General features: G+C 41.6%; 1 protein-coding gene across 1 annotated transcript in view; it reads left to right on the top strand.

Moving 5' to 3' along the window:
• Positions 1 to 1,960: 1,960 nt before the first annotated feature.
• Positions 1,961 to 23,410, top strand: part of LOC107374328 (mucin-2) — a 33,275-nt gene continuing 11,825 nt past the window's right edge. Inside the window, exons 1-10 of the mRNA XM_054748563.2 lie at positions 1,961 to 2,061; positions 3,770 to 4,196; positions 6,928 to 7,058; positions 7,133 to 7,314; positions 7,557 to 7,694; positions 8,293 to 8,431; positions 8,506 to 8,683; positions 17,823 to 17,964; positions 18,438 to 18,575; positions 23,315 to 23,364. Coding sequence (XP_054604538.2) covers positions 4,187 to 4,196; positions 6,928 to 7,058; positions 7,133 to 7,314; positions 7,557 to 7,694; positions 8,293 to 8,431; positions 8,506 to 8,683; positions 17,823 to 17,964; positions 18,438 to 18,575; positions 23,315 to 23,364 — 1,108 coding nt within the window. The 5' untranslated portion in view covers positions 1,961 to 2,061; positions 3,770 to 4,186. The remainder of the gene's footprint in view (positions 2,062 to 3,769; positions 4,197 to 6,927; positions 7,059 to 7,132; positions 7,315 to 7,556; positions 7,695 to 8,292; positions 8,432 to 8,505; positions 8,684 to 17,822; positions 17,965 to 18,437; positions 18,576 to 23,314; positions 23,365 to 23,410) is intronic.

The raw sequence follows: 23,410 nt of genomic DNA on the forward strand, positions 1-23,410 counted from the left end.
TAATATTTAAGATGTAGCTTCATTCTTTTGTTATTTCAGTAACAACTGTGTTTTTGTTTCCAGGTTAAAAATGAATTCACCAGACGAGGACTTCCATCAAGCTTAACTCTACGCCTCCTAAGTGTTTCTGCTCGAGCAACGGCAGCTGTCCACTAGTGGCAAATTCTATAACAGCATCTGCTCCTGCTGGGGAAAAAGACCTGTTTAGTTTGTGTCTTTCTTTTTTATTCATTTTGGTATTTTCAGAATAAAAGGTGCTGCAAAGGTTGCGTTGATCTGCACACATATGATCCAACAACAGCCTTTCTTTTCTCAAAAACATTTACACCAGCAGATGCAAAACCAGAGCAAAAACATGACGATAAACTCCATCCTCCCAGCCCTGAACTATTCAGCCCCTAATGTTCATGGGTGAACTCAGACCTAAGGCTGTGCTCAGCACTTTGTCTATTACAGTATGACATTATTTACTGTGTGAGGTCGGTGGCAGATGGTGCAAAAACCCTTGGTGGAGCTGATTCCCTTAATTGTTCTTAGATGTAGCTCCTGTGTTAGTCCAACACTGTCGGAACTTCAGGGTAATTTTACCAGAACTTCCTGATGTGAACGTGTCTCCACTTTCGTGTTCAGGAATTTATTGGCGTACCTGAACAGAGGTAGGTACTTGCAAAGGCCCGGAAGAGTTGCTGACTGGAACTTTTGGTAAACTCATGCTGATCGGTTATAACTCAATAAATGACATCATCAGAAGTCGTCAAAAACAACGACACTGGTAAAATTAGAAGAGCTGCTTGTAAAGCAGAATAGAAGCACAAGTACACAAGTACAGTCCTCGCTGCTTTAAAACCACTGTTAAATTCCCAACACCCAAACATGCAGCAGAACTCCCCCCACAACCATGTAATTCACAGGGCTTAGTACCATTTGAACACAATGGGACAGATTCAGGAGGTAAAAAGATTAAATTTTACTTAATTGTCATCCAAAAGGAAAAAGAATGTTGGTCATTTTGTAGTTTCTCTATTGATAGAACTACGAAGGGAACAAAATGAGGGCAGGAGCTTTCTTTATCTTTATTGGGCAAACACTGGCCCAATCCCAATACTTGCACCCTCGCGCCCTTCAATTGCGCGCTCGTGGCCAGGGGTGCGAGTGCGTAGGGTGTCCTGATTCCCAAGTGAGGAAGTTGACCACGCCCACATTGCACCCTTAATCTGCACTTCAACCAAGTCCGCAGCAATGCGGACCTCGGGCAAGGGTATTACCCACAAGTCATTGCTGCAGGAGAAAAGGCTCAAGTTCCTTTTCTGAAAATATGTAATGAAATTAGTTAAGTTTAGGATGATTAGTTGATGCTGTAATACTTTTAGACAAAGCAGCAATAAATGTAAATTTATTTCAAATAACTGTTTGGCTGTTTGTTTAAAAGTTGTTAATAAAGGTTATTGAAAAAAGTATCACAGTGACCAGCATCCCAGCATGTGTTGTGATCAATGATGCTCCTTGTCTCAATTCGGCAATTATTTGCACACTTGTGTACTGCACACTTGTGTACTGCACACTTGTGTACTGCGCACTCGAAGCCTTACAGCACACTCTCTCCAAGTGCACTTTGCTGAAGTCCGCAGTGCAAGTATTGAGATTGGGCCACAAGAAACTACCTTCTCTCTCTCTATCAGTCATCTGATACATGTAGAACTTGCACCTCCTCTAGTGACACAATACAGTTAGTGCACATTTACAACATGAGCACACACATTGTTCCTTCAATAAAAAAACAAGGTTTTTTCTTTGTATGGCACCTTTGAAGATAAAAATCATGAGGTTTTATGGTGTAGAGGGAAATAATTCTATGTTAATCCTATGTTCATCGTCAATGCTTGTTTTTGTTTAGTAGTTACAGGTTTTGCCCACAAGAGGGCAGTGTTATGCCAGAAGCAATGGGAAAGGTCACCTTGTCTCCAGGTGGAGAGATCTGATTAGTGTCAACCCGACAGCTGGTTCCTTTGTTTTTGCCTCAGTTTGTTTGCTCAGTGTTTGGCAACCACAGAGATGTTTCTGGTATGTATCTTTAATTATTAAATAAGAATATTTATTATAAAAGAAATGTAAGTTTATTTGGACTGCATCTTTAAGGGGAATTTAAGTTCAAGAAAATGTAGAACTAAAGCCTATTTTACATCTAATCCGTCTGCTAATGTTCTAAATGGTCTAACTGTTTAAATGTGTTTGCCAAAGGTTATCAACCTATAAGTCACCAATTAAGAAAAGAAATAAGAGACTAAATGAGTGGAGTTGTCCAGCGCCCTCTATTGGATGCCACACCTATTCGACTTTGGGCAATGACAAAATAACTCGACGCAAGGCGACTAACAAGGACCAAAATAGTGAAACGCACTTCCCTTAATTGTTAGGTATCCTGGTGCCAAAAGCACATATGGACACCTTTATGTCTGAACATGGTGGTTATTATGGACAATCTATGACGGGGTGGGCAATCTCAGTCCACGAGGGCCGGTGTCCCTGCAGGTTTTAGATGTGTCCTTGAACCAACACAGCTGATTTAAATTGATAAATTAGCTCCTCAACATGTCCTGAAGTTCTCCAAAGACCTGGTAACAAATAGGGATGAGCGAGTACACCACTATCTGTATCTGTATCTGTTCAACCAACTAAATTATCTGTATCTGTACTCGGAATGGGCGTGGCATAACCCGGAAGTGGGCGTGGTTTGCATCAATATATTATTTTAAGTCTGAAATTGATATGGATTGATCAGAAGTTGATGTGTGTGTGGTTTATTTGAAAAGTATTTACAGAGCAGCCTCAGAATTGAGATTAAATATTTTTGATCACAATAGTAAAGAAACTATTACAGAACAAGTGTTTCAATAAAATCAGAACATTAATATTTAAGTGCATGGATTAATACATCTGAACTCATGCAGTAGGAACGAGGAAATATGAAATACTAGAACCAGACACAACTTTATATATATTTTTTAATTTCAATTTGATTAAACTGACTTCTTTCTCAACGTTCTTGGAATTTTGCCCCACACAAAGTTAAACAAAACAATGTTGATTAAGGTGTGTGTGTGTGTGTGTGTGTGTGTGTGTGTGTGTGTGTGTGTGTGTGTGTGTGTGTGTGTGTGTGTGTCTGCTCTGTCTTCTCGATCCCCAGTGAGTCATGGCGGATGGCTGCTTGAATAACTTTTACTTCAGTGAAGTTTTGTTTTGAGTATGTCGTTTGCATGCGTGTGCGTGTGTGTGTGTGTGTGTGTGTGTGTGTGTGAGAGAGAGAGATAGAGAGGGAGAGAGAGGGAGCTAAAAAAAATAAAAAACCCGACCGGAGCGGAGGTAGAGACACAGCACATCAGCTCTGTCTTGTCAAATGCACCATGTAAGTTACGAAAAAAGTAACTTTAAATATTCAACCGAAAAAGAGGCGAGCTGAAGAAAACCTAGGGAAAACTGAAGAAACGTGAGCAACAGTGAAGCAATCACATCGAGATCCGTTACTATCTGTGTGTGTGCGTTGATGAGCCGGACGGACTGCGCTCCCGGCCGGCTAGAGAGTTTTGTGTGTAGGGAGGGGTGGGCGCTCTATGTGACTGGCCAATCACAGAGCGTGAAGACAGTCAGTTACCCAATGAGGATTTTCCTTCAGCACGATTACAGATATTTACGAGGTTTACTCGTTTCATGCTCGTATTCGTCAAAAATGCTTTATCCGTATCCCTAGTAACAAACTAATCATGTGATTCAGGTGTGTTGACCCAAGGTGAGATCTAAAACCTGCAGGGACACTGGCCCTCGTGGACTGGGTGTTTCTTCCCACCACATCTCTCCAGGTCTCACTGTCATTGCCCACGTGAGCGTCCCCCAGCAGAACGAGGGAGTGACTGGAAGGAGCACTCTCCACCACATCCTCCAAGGACTCCATATGGGTGGGTAGTCTGGACTGTAGTTTGGTGCATAAGCACAGACAACAGTAAGGACCCGTCCCCCCACATGTAGGCAGAGGAAGGCTACCCTCTCGTTTACTGGGATAAACCCCAACGCACAGGCACCAAGATGAGGAGCAACTAGTATGCCCACCTCTGCTCGGCGCCTCTCAGTGGGGGCAACTCCATAGTTTTAGTGTCCAGCCCCTCTCCGAGTAACTGCTTCTGGAGCCAGAGCCATGCATCAAGGTGAGTCCGATTGTATGTAGTCTCTACCTCTCAACCTCACACAGCACCTCAGGCTCCTTACCAACCAGAGAGGCGACATTCCATGTACAACAGGGGTGTCAAACTCAAACTTACACGGGGCCGAAATGAAACTCTGGGACGGAGTCGAGGGCCAAACTTAATATTTTTTGAAAAAGTGACGGCAAATTTGCACATTTTCTTTATCAACATATATGCAATTTTGAACCTTTTAATTTGGAAACAAACTTATTTCTGCATTAACACTGAATGTGGAATAACCAAATTACACACGAGCAAGTCCATTTTAAATAAAACACATCAGTGGTATTCATTACTTGTGGTATATTCAGCATTTTTAAAATCTATTCAGGATTTATGTTTTCTTGTTGTTTATTTATTTTTCTTATTTTTTATTCTCCTTTTTTTCTCCTGTAATAAGTGTCATCGCTGCTGTGACGTCTAGCTTTCCCCACTGAGGAACAATAAAGGGATTTTCTATTCTATTCATCTATCTGCAGCCTTTCCACTTCCTGTTTACTGTAGGTTAAATCTTTTCTCACGGGCCAACAACAAAATAAAAATATCATTTTATCTTAAATGAAAATGCAACATCTCACCTGTTAACTTTCATGTTTTGCAGCAGAAAAAGAGCATAAAACCTAAATATTTAAAGCTCAGTTTGTTCCACTGGTTTACTGTGATGCTCACCTGTTCCAGCCAGATACCTGCATCATGGGGTTGATCTGAGCTGAGGAGGAGACTCCTGTTGTTTTGTTCATCTTCATCATAATAATGACAACATTAGATGACAACAGGTGCTCACATAGGTTTGTGCTGCTGAACATGTCTGAGCAGCTTGACCACGTTGTTGTGTGTCGGGGAGGAAACACAACGACAGCAACCACAGAGCCGTGCTGGTTTGAGCGTGTCGCTGCTCGCTGGAGTTATATCGGCTCTGCCTGGACGTTAGTTGGAAAGCTTTCTCTTTCAGTCGTGAACACATTACTGAGCGGCTAGAATCTCCGTTTCTGGGCTTCAACGTCAGAAAACAGCTGAGTGAACTCGGCGCTGTGAGAGGAGTGTTTAGTTTGTCCGAGACAGTGGAGCTGCAGACAACGCCAGCAGGCGCTGGAAAAAACACAAAGGAGGGGGCGCGTCGGCTCCGCGCTGACGCCGCAAAGCATCATGGGAGTTGAAGTCTTTGCGGTAAAATCGGCCAGCGGGCCAGTTTTAATATATTTTTGATATTTATCTTGCGGGCCAGATCTGACATATGTGATGTACAAGGAGCCAGCTTTTGTAGCCAAGGATCAGACTGTCAAGGTCCTCGCCTTCAACCACCACCGATCACACATTGCACTTGACCTCTTTGGCCCCTCCCACAAGAATAAAAAATTTAATTGAAAATGAAAATGGAAAATAAAATAATAAGCAATGGAGGCCCAAAAGAATAAACAAACAGCAGCATGAAGGAAGCATGTGAGAAAGAACATAACCAGGTGATCACACAAAATCCAGCCTGAACAGGTGACTTTTCAGCTGCTTTTTAAAGGACATCACTGAGTCCATTGATCTCAGCCTCAGGGGAAGAGTCTGGGGCCACAGCAGCTAATGATCTGTCACCTTTGGTCTTTAGCCTGGTGCGCTGCACAACCAGTAGGCTTTGGTCACTGGACTTCGGGGACCTGATGGGGGTAACATCTCAGATGTACTGTTGGATGTCATCTCCATAAATATTGTAAGAGATTTTTTTTCTAAGAGCTCAACATGTGCTGGAGAGGGAGCAGATAAAGGAGGACCAATAGAGGCCCGAGCACAGAACCTTGTGGGACACCATGGGTGAGAGAGGTGGTGGCCCGAACTTGGAGACAGCCACAAAGAAGAAACACTCAGACAGATAAGAGGAGAACCATTCCAGAGCAGATCCTGGTAGGCCTACCCAGTCTCTCAGCCTCTCCAGTAGCAGATGATGGTCAACAGTCAAAGGCAGGACCAGAACCGAACAGTCCCCTGCATCACTGTGAGTCAGAAGGTCATTAGAGACCCTAAAAAGAGCCATTTCAGTGGAATCAGCTCTATAAATCACACCACAGAACAACATTTTTATTTTCATTACAATTGAGGTACAACTTATGTGCGATTCAGGGCGTAAGGCATAGCGGGTTATAGCCTTTATAGCCCGTTCACTTACATTGATTTGTTTTCCACTCAGGGGACCCAATGAGCTGACAAGAAGGGGAGGAAACTTAGGCTGGGAATATATTATCCCAGTTTTAGTATGATAGCACTTTGCTAAAGGATTAATTTTAAAAACTTCTTAATGATAAGGCATTAGAAAAACCTCTAATCTCAGAATTTGTAAGCTACAAATAAAATCACATTATTATGGTTTAGCTTTGGATGTAGATCTGAACGTACCATTTTTAAAAAGCTTTTAGTAATCTAAAATGTTAATTTTATTGTTTACCTATTGTGGTGGTTTTACTGTTACACCATGCCTTGTAATGTCTATGACTTTAGTCTCCCAGTTGGGTGTAGGAAAGTGCTTTAAAAAGTAAATTGAACTCAATTGAATTGAGTCATAGAGGTGACTATTCCAAACATTTCCTCATACTAAAATAATTACAGGCTTTTAGAGTTGGTAGAATGATCAGCAAACAGAGAGGGAGTGTTCTAGAGGCATGTCAGCCTTATAACTCTATTGGACGTATGCATTCTCATCTTTGTGTAGAGTCACTCACCATGTTGCTCTCAGTGCTGCTGCTGCTGCTGCTGGTGGTTCTGGTCAGCAGGACTCAAGCTGGTTTTATTGGTTTTGTCTTCACCTACACTGCTCAGGGCCCTCTGGGAAATGGATTCTATGTAAGTAGGTTTTCTAGTTTGTGTTTGCCTTTTAAATGTCAGTTCTCAACATTCCTTTGCTTTTTAAACTACAGACAATCGAAAAGCAGAAGTGGAGCTTTAGTTCATGTGAGGAAGTTGATTCCATGGTTTGCGGCAACAGCTGTGATTCCCTGGGATCCCTTTACGGGAAGGTGGAGGAAAGCAGCGGAGAATGGTGCCAGAAAGAGAGAGTCACCTATGGACAGGATGGCTATGCCCTCGCCAAACAGTACAGGTGAGTTCACATCAACGTTACGCAGCTTTTTAGTTGTAGCTGCAGAGTGATCAACACATGGACTGTACAGCTGCATTAAATCAACTAAAATTCGGCATTTTCTGAATTTTTAGTTTTGTTGTTGTTGTTGTTGTTGTTACTTTAAAATTATCATCTTGTTGGGCTACAGAGATCCACACACACATGCCGCCATGCACGAGACTCTGAGAAGCATCTGAAACCTTTATTGACTTTCACTACAGTTGGTCTAATAGAAGCTGGACTGACAACAGAAACGGCGTCGTAGCGTTCAGAGCCCAGGCTCTGATAGACCCGAGGAAGCGATCTGACACTGGAAACGTCAACTCCTCACCCCAGACCACCATCATCCCAGTTGTCAGGTAAGATCTGCATTCTTTTACGTCAGCTTTTGAAAATATATTTTGCACAGCTTTTGTGTTTATTTAAAGTTAAATGGATCTGTTTCACTTTATTCATCATTAGAGATAAAGATAAATGACCTACATTTGTATAGCTTTGTTCTGAATCAGAGGACTCCAAAGTGCCTTACAGTACAATCATTCACACACACATTCCCACACTGGTGGTGATGAGCTATATCGTAGCCCCGGCTGCCCTGGGGCGCACTGACAGACACAAGGCTGCCGAGAATCATCACTAAGTTTTCATTGACATTAGGGAGTTTGGAAGATGTTTAAAAACGTCGGTTGTAGGTGAGGAGCACTAAGGTTTCACAGTAGAAACAGAAAAAGTTGGAAGAAAGAATTCGTGAGTCAGAGTATTCTCTTTGAATAATAGAGATAATAATTTAATAGAGCAATCACACGCCTACATTTACCATAAGTCATTCCCAGAATCAACAATGAGTGACAAAGAACCAAAGAATTCCAGTAATTTAGTAGAGCCAGTTGGTCAAGCTGGAAATTTCATCTGAGTTGAAAGCATATCAACAGCTGAGCTCCATCCTCTTTCATTCAGAGTTCCTTCAAACTGTCAGAGTGACATCAACTTATTGAATTTCGACCCTGATGGAGACGAGGTTAAATGCAGATATGCAAATGGTTCTCTGTCAGAGTGTGATGCTTGCACACCTCCGTCTGTCCTTAGCCTCTCGTCGGTGAGTAACAAACATCAGTGATGGCTGTGGAGCTAGACTGGGTGACTCACTGACTTTTCTCTTTCCTGGTTTAGTCTTGTATTCTGTCATTCAGCCCGACTTCCAGCAGTGATGAAGGTTCCTACGCCGTCCAGATGATGATGGAGGACTCTCCTAGAAAGACGATTACCCTGACCAACCCTGATGGCTCCCAGGCAGACAAAACTACCAGTGACATAATCAACAGCATACCTGTTCAGTTTGTTTTGAAAGGTGCCTTGGGTGCTGAAATTTGAAAAATAATTGTCTGCTTCTTGCTATCTGAAAAGCGTCTGTCTAATGAGAGAGTTTATGTGCTAATCTTAATCCTTTGTAGATTATCTTTACAAATTATCATCAAATCACTTCTGACCATACAATTCCAAATGGAGCATCAGGATTAGAGCCTTCATGAGAAGTTTGCCGTTACCATTTACATGTAGTAGAGGATCAACAGGTGGCAAGGGCTAGTACTGCTAGTACTGCTACTACTACTACTTTACGTCTACTACTACTAGTAGTACTACTGCTACTACTACTGGTGCTATTACCGCTCCTGCTACTCCTACTGCTGTTTTCTACTAATACTACAACTACTACTACTACTGTTGCTACTATTACTACTACTACCACTTCAACAACTACTACTACAACTACTGCTGCTGCTGCTGCTACTGCTGCTGCTGATGATGATACTACTACTACTGCTGCTGCTGCTGCTGCTGCTGCTGATGATGATGATGATGATGATGATGATGATGATGATGAAGATGGTGGATGATGATGATACTGCTGCTGCTGCTGCTGCTGATGATGATAATGATACTACTACTGCTGCTGCTGCTGCTGATTATGACGATGATGATGATGATGATGATACTGCTGCTGCTGCTGCTGCTGATGATGATGATACTACTACTGCTGCTGCTGCTGCTGATTATGATGATGATGATGATGATGATGATACTGCTGCTGCTGATGATTATGATGATGATACTGCTGCTGATGATGATTATGATGATGATACTGCTGCTGCTGCTGATGATGATGATGATGATGATGATGATACTACTGCTGCTGCTGATGATGATTATGATGATGATACTACTACTGCTGCTGCTGATGATGATTATGATGATGATACTGCTGCTGCTGCTGCTGATGATGATGATACTACTAATACTGCTGCTGCTGATGATTATGATGATGACACTGCTGCTGCTGCTGCTGCTGCTGCTGATGATGATGATGATGATGATGATGATGATAATGATGATACTACTACTGCTGCTGCTGCTGCTGATTATGATGATGATGATGATACTGCTGCTGATGATGATTATGATGATGATACTGCTGCTTCTGCTGCTGATTATGATGATGATACTGCTGCTGCTGATGATTATGATGATGATACTGCTGCTGCTGCTGATGATGATTATGATACTACTACTGCTGCTGCTGCTGCTGATTATGATGATGATGATGATGATGATGATACTGCTGCTGCTGATGATTATGATGATGATACTGCTGCTGCTGATGATTATGATGATGATACTACTACTGCTGCTGCTGCTGCTGATTATGATGATGATGATGATGATGATGATGATGATACTGCTGCTGCTGCCGCTGATCATGATGATGATACTACTACTGCTGCTGCTGATTATGATGATGATGATGATGATGATGATGATGATGATGAAACTACTACTGCTGATAATGACGATGATACTGCTGCTGCTGCTGCTACTACTACTACTACCGATGATGATGATACTGCTGCTGCCGCCGCCGATGATGATGATGATGATGATGATGATGATGAAACTACTACTGCTGATAATGACGATGATACTGCTGCTGCTGCTGCTACTACTACCGATGATGATGATACTACTACTACTACTACTACTACTACTACTACTGCTGCTGCTGACTATGAGGATGATGATACTACTACTAATACTACAACTACTACTACTGCTGCGGCTGCTGCTTATGATGATACTAAAACTACTACTACTACTACTGCTGCTGCTCCGGCTGCTGCTGCTGCTGATAATGATGATGATACCATACCATACCATGTCTATCCATATAGCACATTTAAAAACAGCATGTCAGCTGATTAAAGTGCTGTACAGTAAAAAGGACAAACCCCAAGATAAAAACAGATAAAAGTCATAGAGGAGGTAAGAGGTAAAATCTAAAAAATTGTTTTAGAAACATACATCAATAAAATACAGAGTCACAATAAAACGTAAAAACACTAAAAGCTAGATCATTGAATAAAAGCTAAATGATAGAAGGCCTCAGTACCGACTTAAATCGACCCAGTTCTGAGGCCTGTCGAACAGTAAGGGGGAGAGCATTCCAGAGTTTAGGAGCAGTGAACGCCAAGGCCCGCTCTCCACGAGATTTATACCTCATTTTCGGGACTTACAAAAGCAAATGATTTGCAGATCTCAGGTTTCTGGTTGGAGAATAAGGCTTTGTCAGTTCTGAAAGATAAGCCGGGGCTTGACCATTCAGAATATTGTAGACAAAGGTCAAAATATTAAATTGGATGGGGTATTTAACAGGCAGCCAGTGCAATCGTGCAAGGACGGGTGAAATGTGACAGCGTCTAAAGGTGTTTGTCAGGAGACTAGCCGCCGCATTTTGCACTCTCTGTAGACGCTCGATTGCTGAGGCGCTGACACCAACAAGTAGTGAGTTGGCATAGTCTAAACATGTAGTTGCAAAGCCGTGAACAACAGACTCCAGTTGAGGTCGTTTGACTATTGACTTTAAGTGTGAGATGCAACGTAGTTGAAAAAAAGCATGACCGGACTGTAGAGTGAATTTGTGAACTCATTAACAGATCAGAGTCAAGTTTCACTCCCAGACTGGATACACAGGATTTAAGATTAAAAAACGGTAGAGGGTAGTCACCAGGTGCATGCTTTGGATTTATTGGATTAAAAAGAATGTCGTCGGTCTTGTTTTCGTTAAGTCAAAGGAAGTTCTCTGACAGCCAGCCTTTAACTGCAGTAATACAGTCGACAAGGAGGCGTGTTGTCAGGTTTACTTAAAGCCAGTTAAATCTGGCGATCGTCCGCGTAAAGGTGATAAATTATTCCAAGGTTTGTCAGAATCATCCCCAATGGGAATAAGTAAATCGAGAATAGGAGTGGCCCTAGAATCGAACCCTGAGGCACACCCCAGTGAAGTGGAGTAGATGGAGAGGAAAAGCTGTCAATGTGAACACTAAATTGTCTATCTGACAAATATGATCTGAACCAATGAAGTGGGATCCCTGTTACCCCCAACCTCATCTCCAACCTCCTAAGTAGGGTGTCATGGTCCACTGTGTCGAAGGCAGCAGAGAGGTCCAGGAGTAACAGAAGGACATGGGAACCAGAATCAGTTGCCACCAGGATATCCTTTAATACACAAAGATGTGCCGTTTCTGTGCTGTGGTGAGGTCTAAAGCCAGACTGAAAGTGATCGAGGAGGCTATGATGTCCTACATAACTGGAAAGTTGAGTGTGAACTACTTTCTCAATAATCTTGGATAAAAACGAGAGTATGGAAATCAGACGATAATTAGAAAAATCGGTATGATCCAGGCCAGGTTTTTTCAGTAAAGGATGTACAACTGCATTCTTAAAGGTGGTTGGAAACACTCCAGTCGAAATGCTGTTGTTGACGATTTCCAGAATAAATGGCGCCAGCACAGGAAGAGCCCCAACTAGTAGTTTTGGTGGAAGGGGGTCCTCTGGAGAACCAGAGGGTTTCATGGACCTGACCAGCTCCTCCAGATCATGAAGAGACAACAGTGTAAAATTAGAAAATTGACTTAGACAGACTGGTTCCTCAATGGTGGGCTGACCCGATGGCAAGATGCTTGACCTAATATTCTGAATTTTAAGCTGAAAAGTTCATAAACTCGGTGCAAAGGGACGTCGTTGGCACTGAGGGTGTAGTTGCATCTTTTAAAGAGAGAACCAAATTAATGGTACTAAATAGTTTACGTTGATCACCAAGTTGTGTTGTGATTATATTATTAAAGTACTTATTTCTGGCTGTTCTCACTGCTTTCTGATACAAAAATAGAGAATCTTTCAACATTTGTAAGGAAATTTCTAAATTGTCCTTTTTCCATTTGGTTCATGAGATCTACACTGGCGTCGAAGAGCTCGAGTGTTGTCATTAAGCCAGGGATCAGAAACAAATTTTTTTCTCCGGCTTTTAAGAGGTGCAGCAGAGCTAAGAGCAGCCGAGCACACAGTATTGAAGGTGGTCACCATATCATCCACTTCCATGAATTTAGACCTGGGTGAAATGGTTGAAAAGCCATCTGCCAGACCAGATGATAGAGTGAGAGTAGATGGGGAAATACACCTGACGTAATGACGTGCTTGATGTCTTACAGTGGAAGGTGTCAAATCATAGGTACTGAAAATAATTGGAAAATGATCTGAAAAACAAACCGGGTTCACTGAAAAATCAGAAACTGAAATTCCAATAGATAAAACTTAAGTCCAGGATGTGAGAGCGATCATGGGTAGACTCCTTAACCAGTTGCTGGAGGCCAAAAGAGTCCAAAATTTCCATGAATTTCCTCGCCAAAGGCTTTGCAGGACAACATATGTGAATATTAAAATAGCCAAGGATAATCACTCGATCATATTTCGGAAGAAAGTCTGCTAAGATGTCAGAAAATTCATTAAAAAAGTTAGAATTGTACTTTGGTGGGTGGTAACAAAGTAAGAACAGCACTGGGGAGCTAAAATCCAGCTCAAAAAGTGATAATTCAAAGCTACTAGGAGTCAGAGGCCGAGAGTTGTTTCAGGTGGGGGGAAGAATCAAACAAAGTTAGCAGACCCCCACCACGACCGGAAAGTCTAGGCACGTTGAGCACTGAACTGTCCGAAGGACAAAGTTCTAAGAGAGCAGCCGACTCACCAGGCGCGACCCAGGACTCTGTCATGCAGAACAGGTTTAGCTTGTGATCGACAAAATAATCCTTTAAAATTTCTGTTTTATTTCCAATTGAACGTATGTTCTGGAGAGCAACCCTAAGGAGTGGTGCGGGCACCAAGCAGTTTGATTGGAAGGACGGGTCAGCATCGTCCAGCATTGGGTAGCTCAGGTTAGCAGAGTTAACACCGCCACCACGCCACCGCCTCCAGACACGCCTGACGCGCCGGCCCGCACAGACTGGAATCCACTCGCCGATGTCCCTGGAAGAGAAGGATGAGGGACTCCATGGATGATCCAAAAGCTGCAGCGGGTCCGCTCTCCAAGGCCGGAATGCAAGAGTGGCCCTAAGCCTTGCTCGGTGCCCCCCTCGCTTGCCCCGTCTGCGATGTCACCTTCGCAGCCACTCTGGAGACTGTGGGTGGAGGAGGAATGCCAGGACCGCAGCAAACAGAGGGATGAAAGTTTTCCCAAACCTACTACCTCGGAGATCTACGGAACTCAATGTCTGACGAAGATCCAGAAGAGTGAGTCAATCATAGGTAATACTCGAACTAGAGACCACCAGCAGACAGCTTGGGAACAGAAAAAACAACAAAATAAGCAGGAAGAGTAGACAGCAGGCCAAAATCACAGGCGCCATCATGAATGATGATGATGATGATGATACTACTGCTGCTGCTGATGATGATACTACTACTACTGCTGCTGATGATGATACTACTCCTACTGCTGCTGATGATGATACTACCACTAATACTGCTGCTGCTGATGATGATACTACTACTACTGCTGCTGATGATGATACTACTCCTACTACTGCTGATGATGATACTACCACTAATACTGCTGCAGATGATGATGATACTACTACTACTACTGCTACTGCTCCTGCTGCTGCTGCTGCTGATGATGATGATGATGCTGCTGCTGCCGATGATGATGATGATGATGATGTGATAATGATGATGATGATACTACTACTACTACTACTGCTGCTACTACTACTGCTGATGATGATGATGATGATGATACTACTACTACTACTGCTGATGATGATGATACTACCACTAATACTGCTGCAGATGATGATGATACTACTAATACTACTGCTACTGCTGCCGCTGACGATGAGGAGGATGATACTACAACTGCTGCTGCTGCTGCTGCTGATGATGATGATGATGATGATGATGATACTAATATTTCTAATACTGCTGCTGCTGCTGATGGTGATGATACTGCTACTACTACTACTACTGCTGCTACAACTGCTGCCACTGCTGCTACTACTGCTACTGATGATGATTCTACCAATAATACAGCTGTTGATGATGTTGATACTACTACTACTACTGCTGATGATATTACTACTACTACAACTACTACTTCTGCTGCTGCTGCTAATACTACTACTACTACTACTACTGTCGATGAGGATGATGATAATACTTCTACTACTACTACTACCACTACTACTACTGCTGCTGCTGCCGCTGATGATGATACTAATACTAATACTACTACTGATGATGATGATACTACTACTACTACTACTACTACTGATTATGATGATGATGATGATGATAATGATGATACTGCTGCTGCTGATACTACTACTACTACTGCCGACGATGAGGATGATACTTCTACTACTACTACTGCTGCTGATGATGATGATGATGATGATGGTGATGATGATGACACTACCACAGTACTGCTGCTGCTGCAGCTACTGCTGCTGCTGATGATGATACTACTACTGCTACTACTACTGCTGCTGATGATGATGATACTACTACTGCTACTACTACTGATGATGATATTACTACTGCTACTACTGCTGCTGCTGATGATGATGATGATATTACTACTACTACTGCTGCTGCTGCTGCTGCTGATGATACTACTACTACTACTACTGATTATGATGATGATGATGATGATGATAATGATGATACTGCTGCTGCTGATACTACTACTACTACTGCCGACGATGAGGATGATACTTCTACTACTACTACTACCACTACTACTGCTGCTGCTGCCGCTGATGATGATACTAATACTAATACTTCTACTGATGATGATGATACTACTACTACTACTACTACTGATTATGATGATGATGATGATGATAATGATGATACTGCTGCTGCTGATACTACTACTACTACTGCCGACGATGAGGATGATACTTCTACTACTACTGCTGCTGCTGATGATGATGATGGTGATGATGATGACACTACCACAGTACTGCTGCTGCTGCAGCTACTGCTGCTGATGATGATGATACTACTACTGCTACTGCTGCTGATGATGATGATACTACTACTGCTACTACTACTGATGATGATATTACTACTGCTACTACTGCTGCTGCTGCTGCTGATGATGATATTACTACTACTACTGCTGCTGCTGCTGCTGCTGATGATGATGATGATGGTGATGATGATGACACTACCACAGTACTGCTGCTGCTGCAGCTACTGCTGCTGCTGATGATGATACTACTACTGCTACTACTACTGCTGCTGCTGATGATGATACTACTACTGCTACTACTACTGATGATGATATTACTACTGCTACTACTGCTGCTGCTGATGATGATGATGATATTACTACTACTACTGCTGCTGCTGCTGCTGATGATGATACTACTACTACTACTTCTACTACTGATTATGATGATGATGATGATGATGATAATGATGATACTGCTGCTGCTGATACTACTACTACTACTGCCGACGATGAGGATGATACTTCTACTACTACTACTACCACTACTACTGCTGCTGCTGCCGCTGATGATGATACTAATACTAATACTACTACTGATGATGATGATACTACTACTACTACTACTACTGATTATGATGATGATGATGATGATGATGATAATGATGATGATACTGCTGCTGCTGATACTACTACTACTACTGCCGACGATGAGGATGATACTTCTACTACTACTACTGCTGCTGATGATGATGATGATGATGATGATGATGATGGTGATGATGATGACACTACCACAGTACTGCTGCTGCTGCTGATGATGATACTACTACTGCTACTACTACTGCTGCTGCTGATGATGATACTACTACTACTGCTGCTGCTGCTGCTGCTGCTGATGATGATGATGATACTACTACTGCTACTACTGCTGCTGCTGCTGCTGCTGCTGATGATGATGATATTACTACTACTACTACTGCTGATGATGATGATGATGATGATGATGATACTACTACTGCTGCTGATGATGATGATACTACTGCTACTACTACTGATGATGATGATGATATTACTACTGCTACTACTGCTGCTGCTGCTGATGATGATGATGATATTACTACTACTACTACTGATGATGATGATGATGATGATGATACTACTACTGCTGCTGATGATGATGATACTACTGCTACTACTGCTGATGATGATGATGATGATACTACTATTACTACTGCTGGTGATGATGATGATGATGATGATACTGCTGCTGCTGATGATGATACTACTACTACTACTGCTGCTACCACTGCTGCTGCTACTGCTGCTGCTGATGATGATACTACTACTGCTGCTGCTGATGCTGATACTACTATTATTGCTGCTGATGATTATGATGATGACACTACTACCGCTGCTGCTACTACTGCTGCTGATGATGATGATACTACTACTACTACTGCTGCTGCTGCTACTACTGCTGCTGCCGATGATGATACTACTACTACTACTGCTGTTGCTGACTGTGATACTACTACTACTGCTGCTGCTGCTGCTGTTACTACTACTTCAACTACTACTACTAACACTGCTACTACTGATGTTATTGCTGTAATTATCACTACTACTACTGTGACTATGTCTATGACTACGACGTCTACTACTACTGCTAGTAGTACTACTGATTTTGCTTCTACTTGTATTACTACTGCTACTGTGACTACTACTGCTGCTACTATTTCTATATATATAGAAAAAGTGTGTGTGTGTGTGTGTATATATACATATATATAATTTATATAGAAATATTTATGTTGAAACATGTTAATAATTTCCACCTAATGTAAAAGTAGTACAGTAGTACTACTAGTAGTACTACTGCTTTTGCTTCTACTTGTATTACTACTGCGACTACTACTGCTGCTACTATTTCTATATGTAGAAATAGTGTATATATATATCTTTATTATTTATATAGAAATATTTCTTTATTTATATAGAAATATTTATGTTGAAATATGTTAATTTCCACCTAATGTAAAAGTAGTCATCCATATAAACATTGAAATTCAGACTGATTTGAGTTGATTGATTTGTTCACATGTTCACATCATCATGTTTGAGTTTTTACTTTCCTGTGTTTTTCCAGTTGATGCTGCAGTACCGTCCTGCTCTGAAGGTCTCTATCTACCCAGATTTCTGCCTCCAACTCCAGAAAACGGAGCTCAGATCATCGCTGCCGTTAATCAGACTTTGGAAATCGCCATCAGAGCAGAAGCAACTCAGTCCGTGTAAGAGGAAGTAAAACTCATTTCAGGGAAAGCTGACAGTGATTTATTCCAAACCAGTTTATCGTAAATAAATGTCAGCTGAAGGAATGTCTGCAGCTGTCAGTGAATCGTTAGATAAAGATTTGATGAAAGACAACAGCTGAAGTCAGATTAAACTGGAATGTGATCAATTTGGCATTTCTCGTTTTTGAAGGATCACTGGGTTGCTGTTCACTGACAGTGACAGTGATTTATTCCAAACCAGTTGATCGTAAATTTGCATAAACAAATGTGTTGACATTATCTTTTGAGTTACTTGACTCCAGCACAGTCAGGACTAACAAAATTAGGAGAAAAGACGGCACAATATTGACGTCAGCTGAAAGAATGTCTGCAGCTGTCAGTGAATCGTTAGATAAAGATTTGATGAAAGACAACAGCTGAAGTCAGATTAAACTGGAATGTGATCAATTTGGCATTTCTCATTTTTAAAGGATCACTGAGCTGTTGTTCAGTGGGCCTTGTGATGTGGTAAAAAGTACATCGGGATCTGGAAGTTTCACCCTGAGTTGGACACCTAATGACTTTGATGGAGGACAAAGCCACCCCATCTGTTTTATCATACAGGCAAAGTGAGTTTCTTTTATTTTTTCCTCATCCTTTATCAAAATGTAGAGATATTAACTGGAAGTGCTGAGTGAAAAAAATAAAGATGTTATATGTAAATTTACATTGACTGGTTATGCTAATGCTGTCTTGTACATTTGGTACATTTCTTTGGATTGTGATAGAACAGTATGTTGTTCTTTTCTGAAGGCACTTAAGCTCCCTATCAGTTTGTGAACAGGTTTTGTGTTTTGGCTTAAGTTTTGTTAGGTCAGTGAATGCAACACAGCAGCTAGAATGTGTTCATTTTTTTTAGTTCTTGTTGTCTCAGCTCCAGAGGTGGAAAGTAACGAATTACATTTACTCACGTTACTGTAATTGAGTAGCTTTTTTGTAAATGTATACTTTTTAAGTCGTTTTTAAAATCTGTACTTTTACTTTTACTTGAGTAAGTTTTTAAAAAAGAATTGTAATTCGCTACATTTTAAATCATATCCGTTACTGAGTAAAAATAAATTGTAGGCATAACAAATTAAAAATACTACGTGTAGCAGCGTCGGAACAGAAAGAGACACCTGCATGAGCGCCACGTCTAAACCGGGGAGGGGGGGGGCTACACGCTTTATGATGAGGACGAACAGCCGTTTTTACCGCAGTTTTACTCAAAAACATCAGTACAGTCCCTGTGATCCACTCGCTGTTTACCTCCTCTCTCCCTCCTCTCCTGTGGGCTGGAACCCGCACCTTCGCGCACCGGTGTGACATCATCAGAATTCTGCTCGGTTCGGCAACCAGACTCGGTTCCGTGTTTGAAATGTGTTTCCTTACCGCGCACGGAAGCGGCAAAATAACGTTTAGCGCTCCTAAGAAGCCGATTATCAGCGCTCTGCTCATAAAACAGAAGACCTGCAGGCCTCTGTGAGTTAATCCTGATACTGTTCAGGTGTAAACATTGTGCTCCATCCCTGTGTTTGAACTCAGAAGATGCTTCTTGATGCCACAGATATGTGATGATTTAGCTTGTTTCTTTATTTTACTCCAGAATAAGAGATTAAATTATTACAAAAGCAGTTCAGTGTAGTTAAATTAGTCATTCAAAAGATTCTAACATGCTGCTGGTGTGTGTGTGTGTGTGTGTGTGTGTGTGTGTGTGTGTGTGTGTGTGTGTGTGTGTGTGTGTGTGTGTGTGTGTGTGTGTGTGTGTGTGTGTGTGTGTGTGTGTGTGTGTGTGTGTGTGCAACCAGTTTGCCCTGCTTGTTATCAGAAACTGCACTGATCCTGCTGCTGTTTTGTAGACCAGTTCCTAAATGATTATTTAAATAACCCAGTGTTTGTGGTAGTGTACATTACTATTGTATATTTACCTTTGAATTAAATGTATTTGTTCACATTTATGAAATCTATATTTTGCTGTAAAAACTGCATTTAAAGTCATGAAAATGCTGTTTCTCTGCGCGCGCGCGCTCGTGTGTGTGTGTGTGTGTGTGTGTGTGTGTGTGTGTGTGTGTGTGTGTGTGTGTGTGTGTGTGTGTGTATCTTTGTTCATTTTCATCTCTCTAGTCTGTTTAGGTAAACAAAAATGATCACAATTATCAATTAGTGTTTTATTTCTTTATTTTGTTAAAATTACGGCACACCTCTTCTGTTTTGATTTGTCGTCCTGCCAGAACGAAAACTCGCGGAAAAATTAGAGCTCACGCTAAAATGATCGCTGCATAGAGCGAGCCTACACTGCACTTTGCAGCTGATGTGACCGAGAGCGTATAAGGCTCCAAATAGAACTGCTTGTCGTTCCATGGTGCTTCGCGGCGTATCGTCGCTCTTCCGCATCTGGTGTGTTCCGTGCGTTAGCAAGTGAGGTTAGTTTGAACTTTTATACTTCTCAAATTTTCACGAGGATCTTCCCATTATAAAATAGAGCCACGATTTCTTGGCAGTTTATAAATTAGTGAGACATAGATCACGAAATTTTATTGTCAATATTTAAAAATGACTTGCACTTTTAAAGCACCTTTTTGAGTTAATGGACTCCAAGGTGATTTACACTACAGTGTATCATTCATCCTGGCATAGCATTCATTAGCTGGTGAAGTCCAGACATTAGGCCCACTGATAATCTTCAGAATATGCTAAAGAACACTGGATGGAGCAGTTTAAGACCGCAAGAGTTAACATAAGAGCTCAGTGAAAATTGAAAATATTAATGTTGTTTTAATTTAGTAATTATAATGTAGAAATTCAAGAAATGCATACTTTTCCAAAATCTTCTCAGACAATAAAAATAACCCTAAAATTCTTTTCTCCACAATCAATACTATTCTCAACTCCAACCAAAACTCAACTCAGAAAACCCCCTCAAACACTCTTTGTGAGGAGTTTGCAGCCCGCTTCAGAGGGAAGGTAGACACCATCAGATGCAACATTTTATCCTCTCAACGTAACATGGTTTTAGACACATCTGAAAGTGTGTGTCTACCTGAGGAAACACTGGACAGTTTTGTCCTGGTTGAAGCTGAGAGTCTTGATAAATTTTTCTCCTCAGTGAGACCCACCACATGTGTCCTGGACCCTATTCCCACTAGGTTTTTTAAACAATCTTATGATTCTTTTAAAGATGAGGTTTTAACTATGATGAATTGCTCCCTTCAGACAGGGGTTTTTCCTGTCGCTTTTAAATGGGCGGTGGTGAGGCCCCTGCTGAAGAAGAGAAATTTAGATTTTAATGACTTAAACAAATATCGACCGGTATCCAACTTGCCATTTTTAAGCAAAATTTTAGAAAAGCTTGTTTTAATCCAACTCAATGATTTTATCAACACCCATAATGTTTTTGAAAAATTTCAGTCTGGTTTTAGGGTGACCCACAGCACCGAGACAGCCCTTCTGAAGATTTTAAACGATTTTAGAGTAAATTATGACAAACGGAAGGTGACTGTGTTGGTTCTACTGGATCTAAGTGCTGCCTTTGATACAGTAGACCACACTATTCTTTTAACTCATTTGAAACGGATCAGCCTCTCTCTGGTGCTGTTCACCAATGGTTCACATCCTACCTCAAAGACAAGACTTTCATTGTGAGTTTGGATACCTGTTTCTGTAGGGTTCATGGGATTACATGTGGTGTGCCCCAGGGTTCAATTTTAGGCCCAGTGCTTTTTAACCTTTATATGCTCCCTCTTGGCAGTGTCATCAGGAGACACAGGGTGAATTTCCACAGTTACACTGATGATACGCAGCTGTACATCTGTGCATTTTTACATTTTTGACATCAAATCCTGGATGGCAGAAAACTTTCTCCAGCTCAACCAGGACAAAATTTAAGTTTTAGTTATCGGTCCTGAGGCCCAGAGAGAGAAGCTTTAACCAAAATTACAATCACTGTCTCTTAATCCATCTTCACAAGTGAAGAACCTTTTACTCTGAGCTGACTTTTATCCATCATATTAAAAATATCACCAAAATAGGTTTTTATCATCTGAAGAACATCGCCAAAGTCTGCCCCATTCTCTCTCGGGCCAATACGGAGACGCTGAAGCATGATTTTATCACCAGTAGAATAGACTACTGCAATGACCTGCTTTCTGGTCTTCCTAAAAAGAGGATTTCATGTTTACAACTATTACAAAACTCAGCAGCACATGTTCTGACAAAGACTAGGAGGCGGGAGCACATTACTCCAGTTTTAGAATCACTACATTGGCTCCCCATATGTTTCAGGATCGATTTCAAAATACTTTTAACGGTTTTTAAGTGTCTTAATGGTCTTGGGCCTTCTTATCTTTCAGAACTGCTTTTACCATAAGAACCTACGCAGTCTCTGTGCTCCTCTGGCAGCAGTCTCCTTGTCATCCCTAAAGTTAGGACGCATATTCATGGCAAGGTGTCATTCCAGTACTACGGTCCTCGCCTCTGGAACGAACTGCCAGGGGACGTCAGGGCTGCTGAGAACGTTCAGGTTTTTAGAAACAGGCTCAAGACTCATCTTTTTAGATTAGCTTTTAACTGAATACTCTCACTTTTTAAATTAATTAATGACTTAGTTTACTTATTTATTTTATCTATTTATTTTATTTATTTAATGTATTCTTTCTTTATACACGCTTTTTAAACAGTTTTAACCTTGATTTATGATCAACATTATTTTAATATCTATATAACTTTTTATATTACAATTCTCATTTTAGCTCTTTGGACTTTATATTTTAACCTTAATCTAAACTTTTTTCAGTACTTCCTCTGTGGGAGCCCTCTGCCCCGGCGGCGGTAGTCAACTGAGGTGGCCTGGGTGCTTTCTAGGTGTGCCTGGGTGGTGGTGGGGGTCTCTGCCCTCCCTGCCTTGGGCGCCCAATGTTGCTGTGGATCTGCTGCTGTCGGGTTGGATGGCTCCCGGGATGGCGTTTCCTTATCCTTAGCTGGTCTTGCTCATCTGATCTCAGCCAATCGTGTTTTTTTTACCATGGGGAATGGGGTGTGTGTGTGTGTGTGTGTGTGTGTGTGTGTGTGTGTGTGTGTGTGTGTGTGCGTGTGCGTGTGCGTGTGCGTGTGCGTGTGCGTGCGCGTGCGTGCGTGCTCGTCGGTGGAGGAGTGTTGTGAAGGGGTTCTTATTGTCAGACTGTTTTTAAAAATCTGGGGATGGGAGGGAATGTGGGTATGTGGCGCATTTTTGATTTGATAAGCACTTTGAGTTTCATGTATTGTAGGAATAAGTGCTCTATAAATAAAGTTGATTGATTGATTGCTTAATTTATTCCCACAACTACTCCAGTTCTGTGTACCAGTCGGCGCTTCGATGTGTTGTGGTGACTGCTGAAACCAGTGAGTGTAAATCTTCGTGGATTTTTATTTCAGTTATAAAATAAAA

Source organism: Nothobranchius furzeri, chromosome 2 (assembly GCF_043380555.1).
Source record: "Nothobranchius furzeri strain GRZ-AD chromosome 2, NfurGRZ-RIMD1, whole genome shotgun sequence".
Taxonomy (NCBI): Eukaryota; Metazoa; Chordata; class Actinopteri; order Cyprinodontiformes; family Nothobranchiidae; genus Nothobranchius; species Nothobranchius furzeri.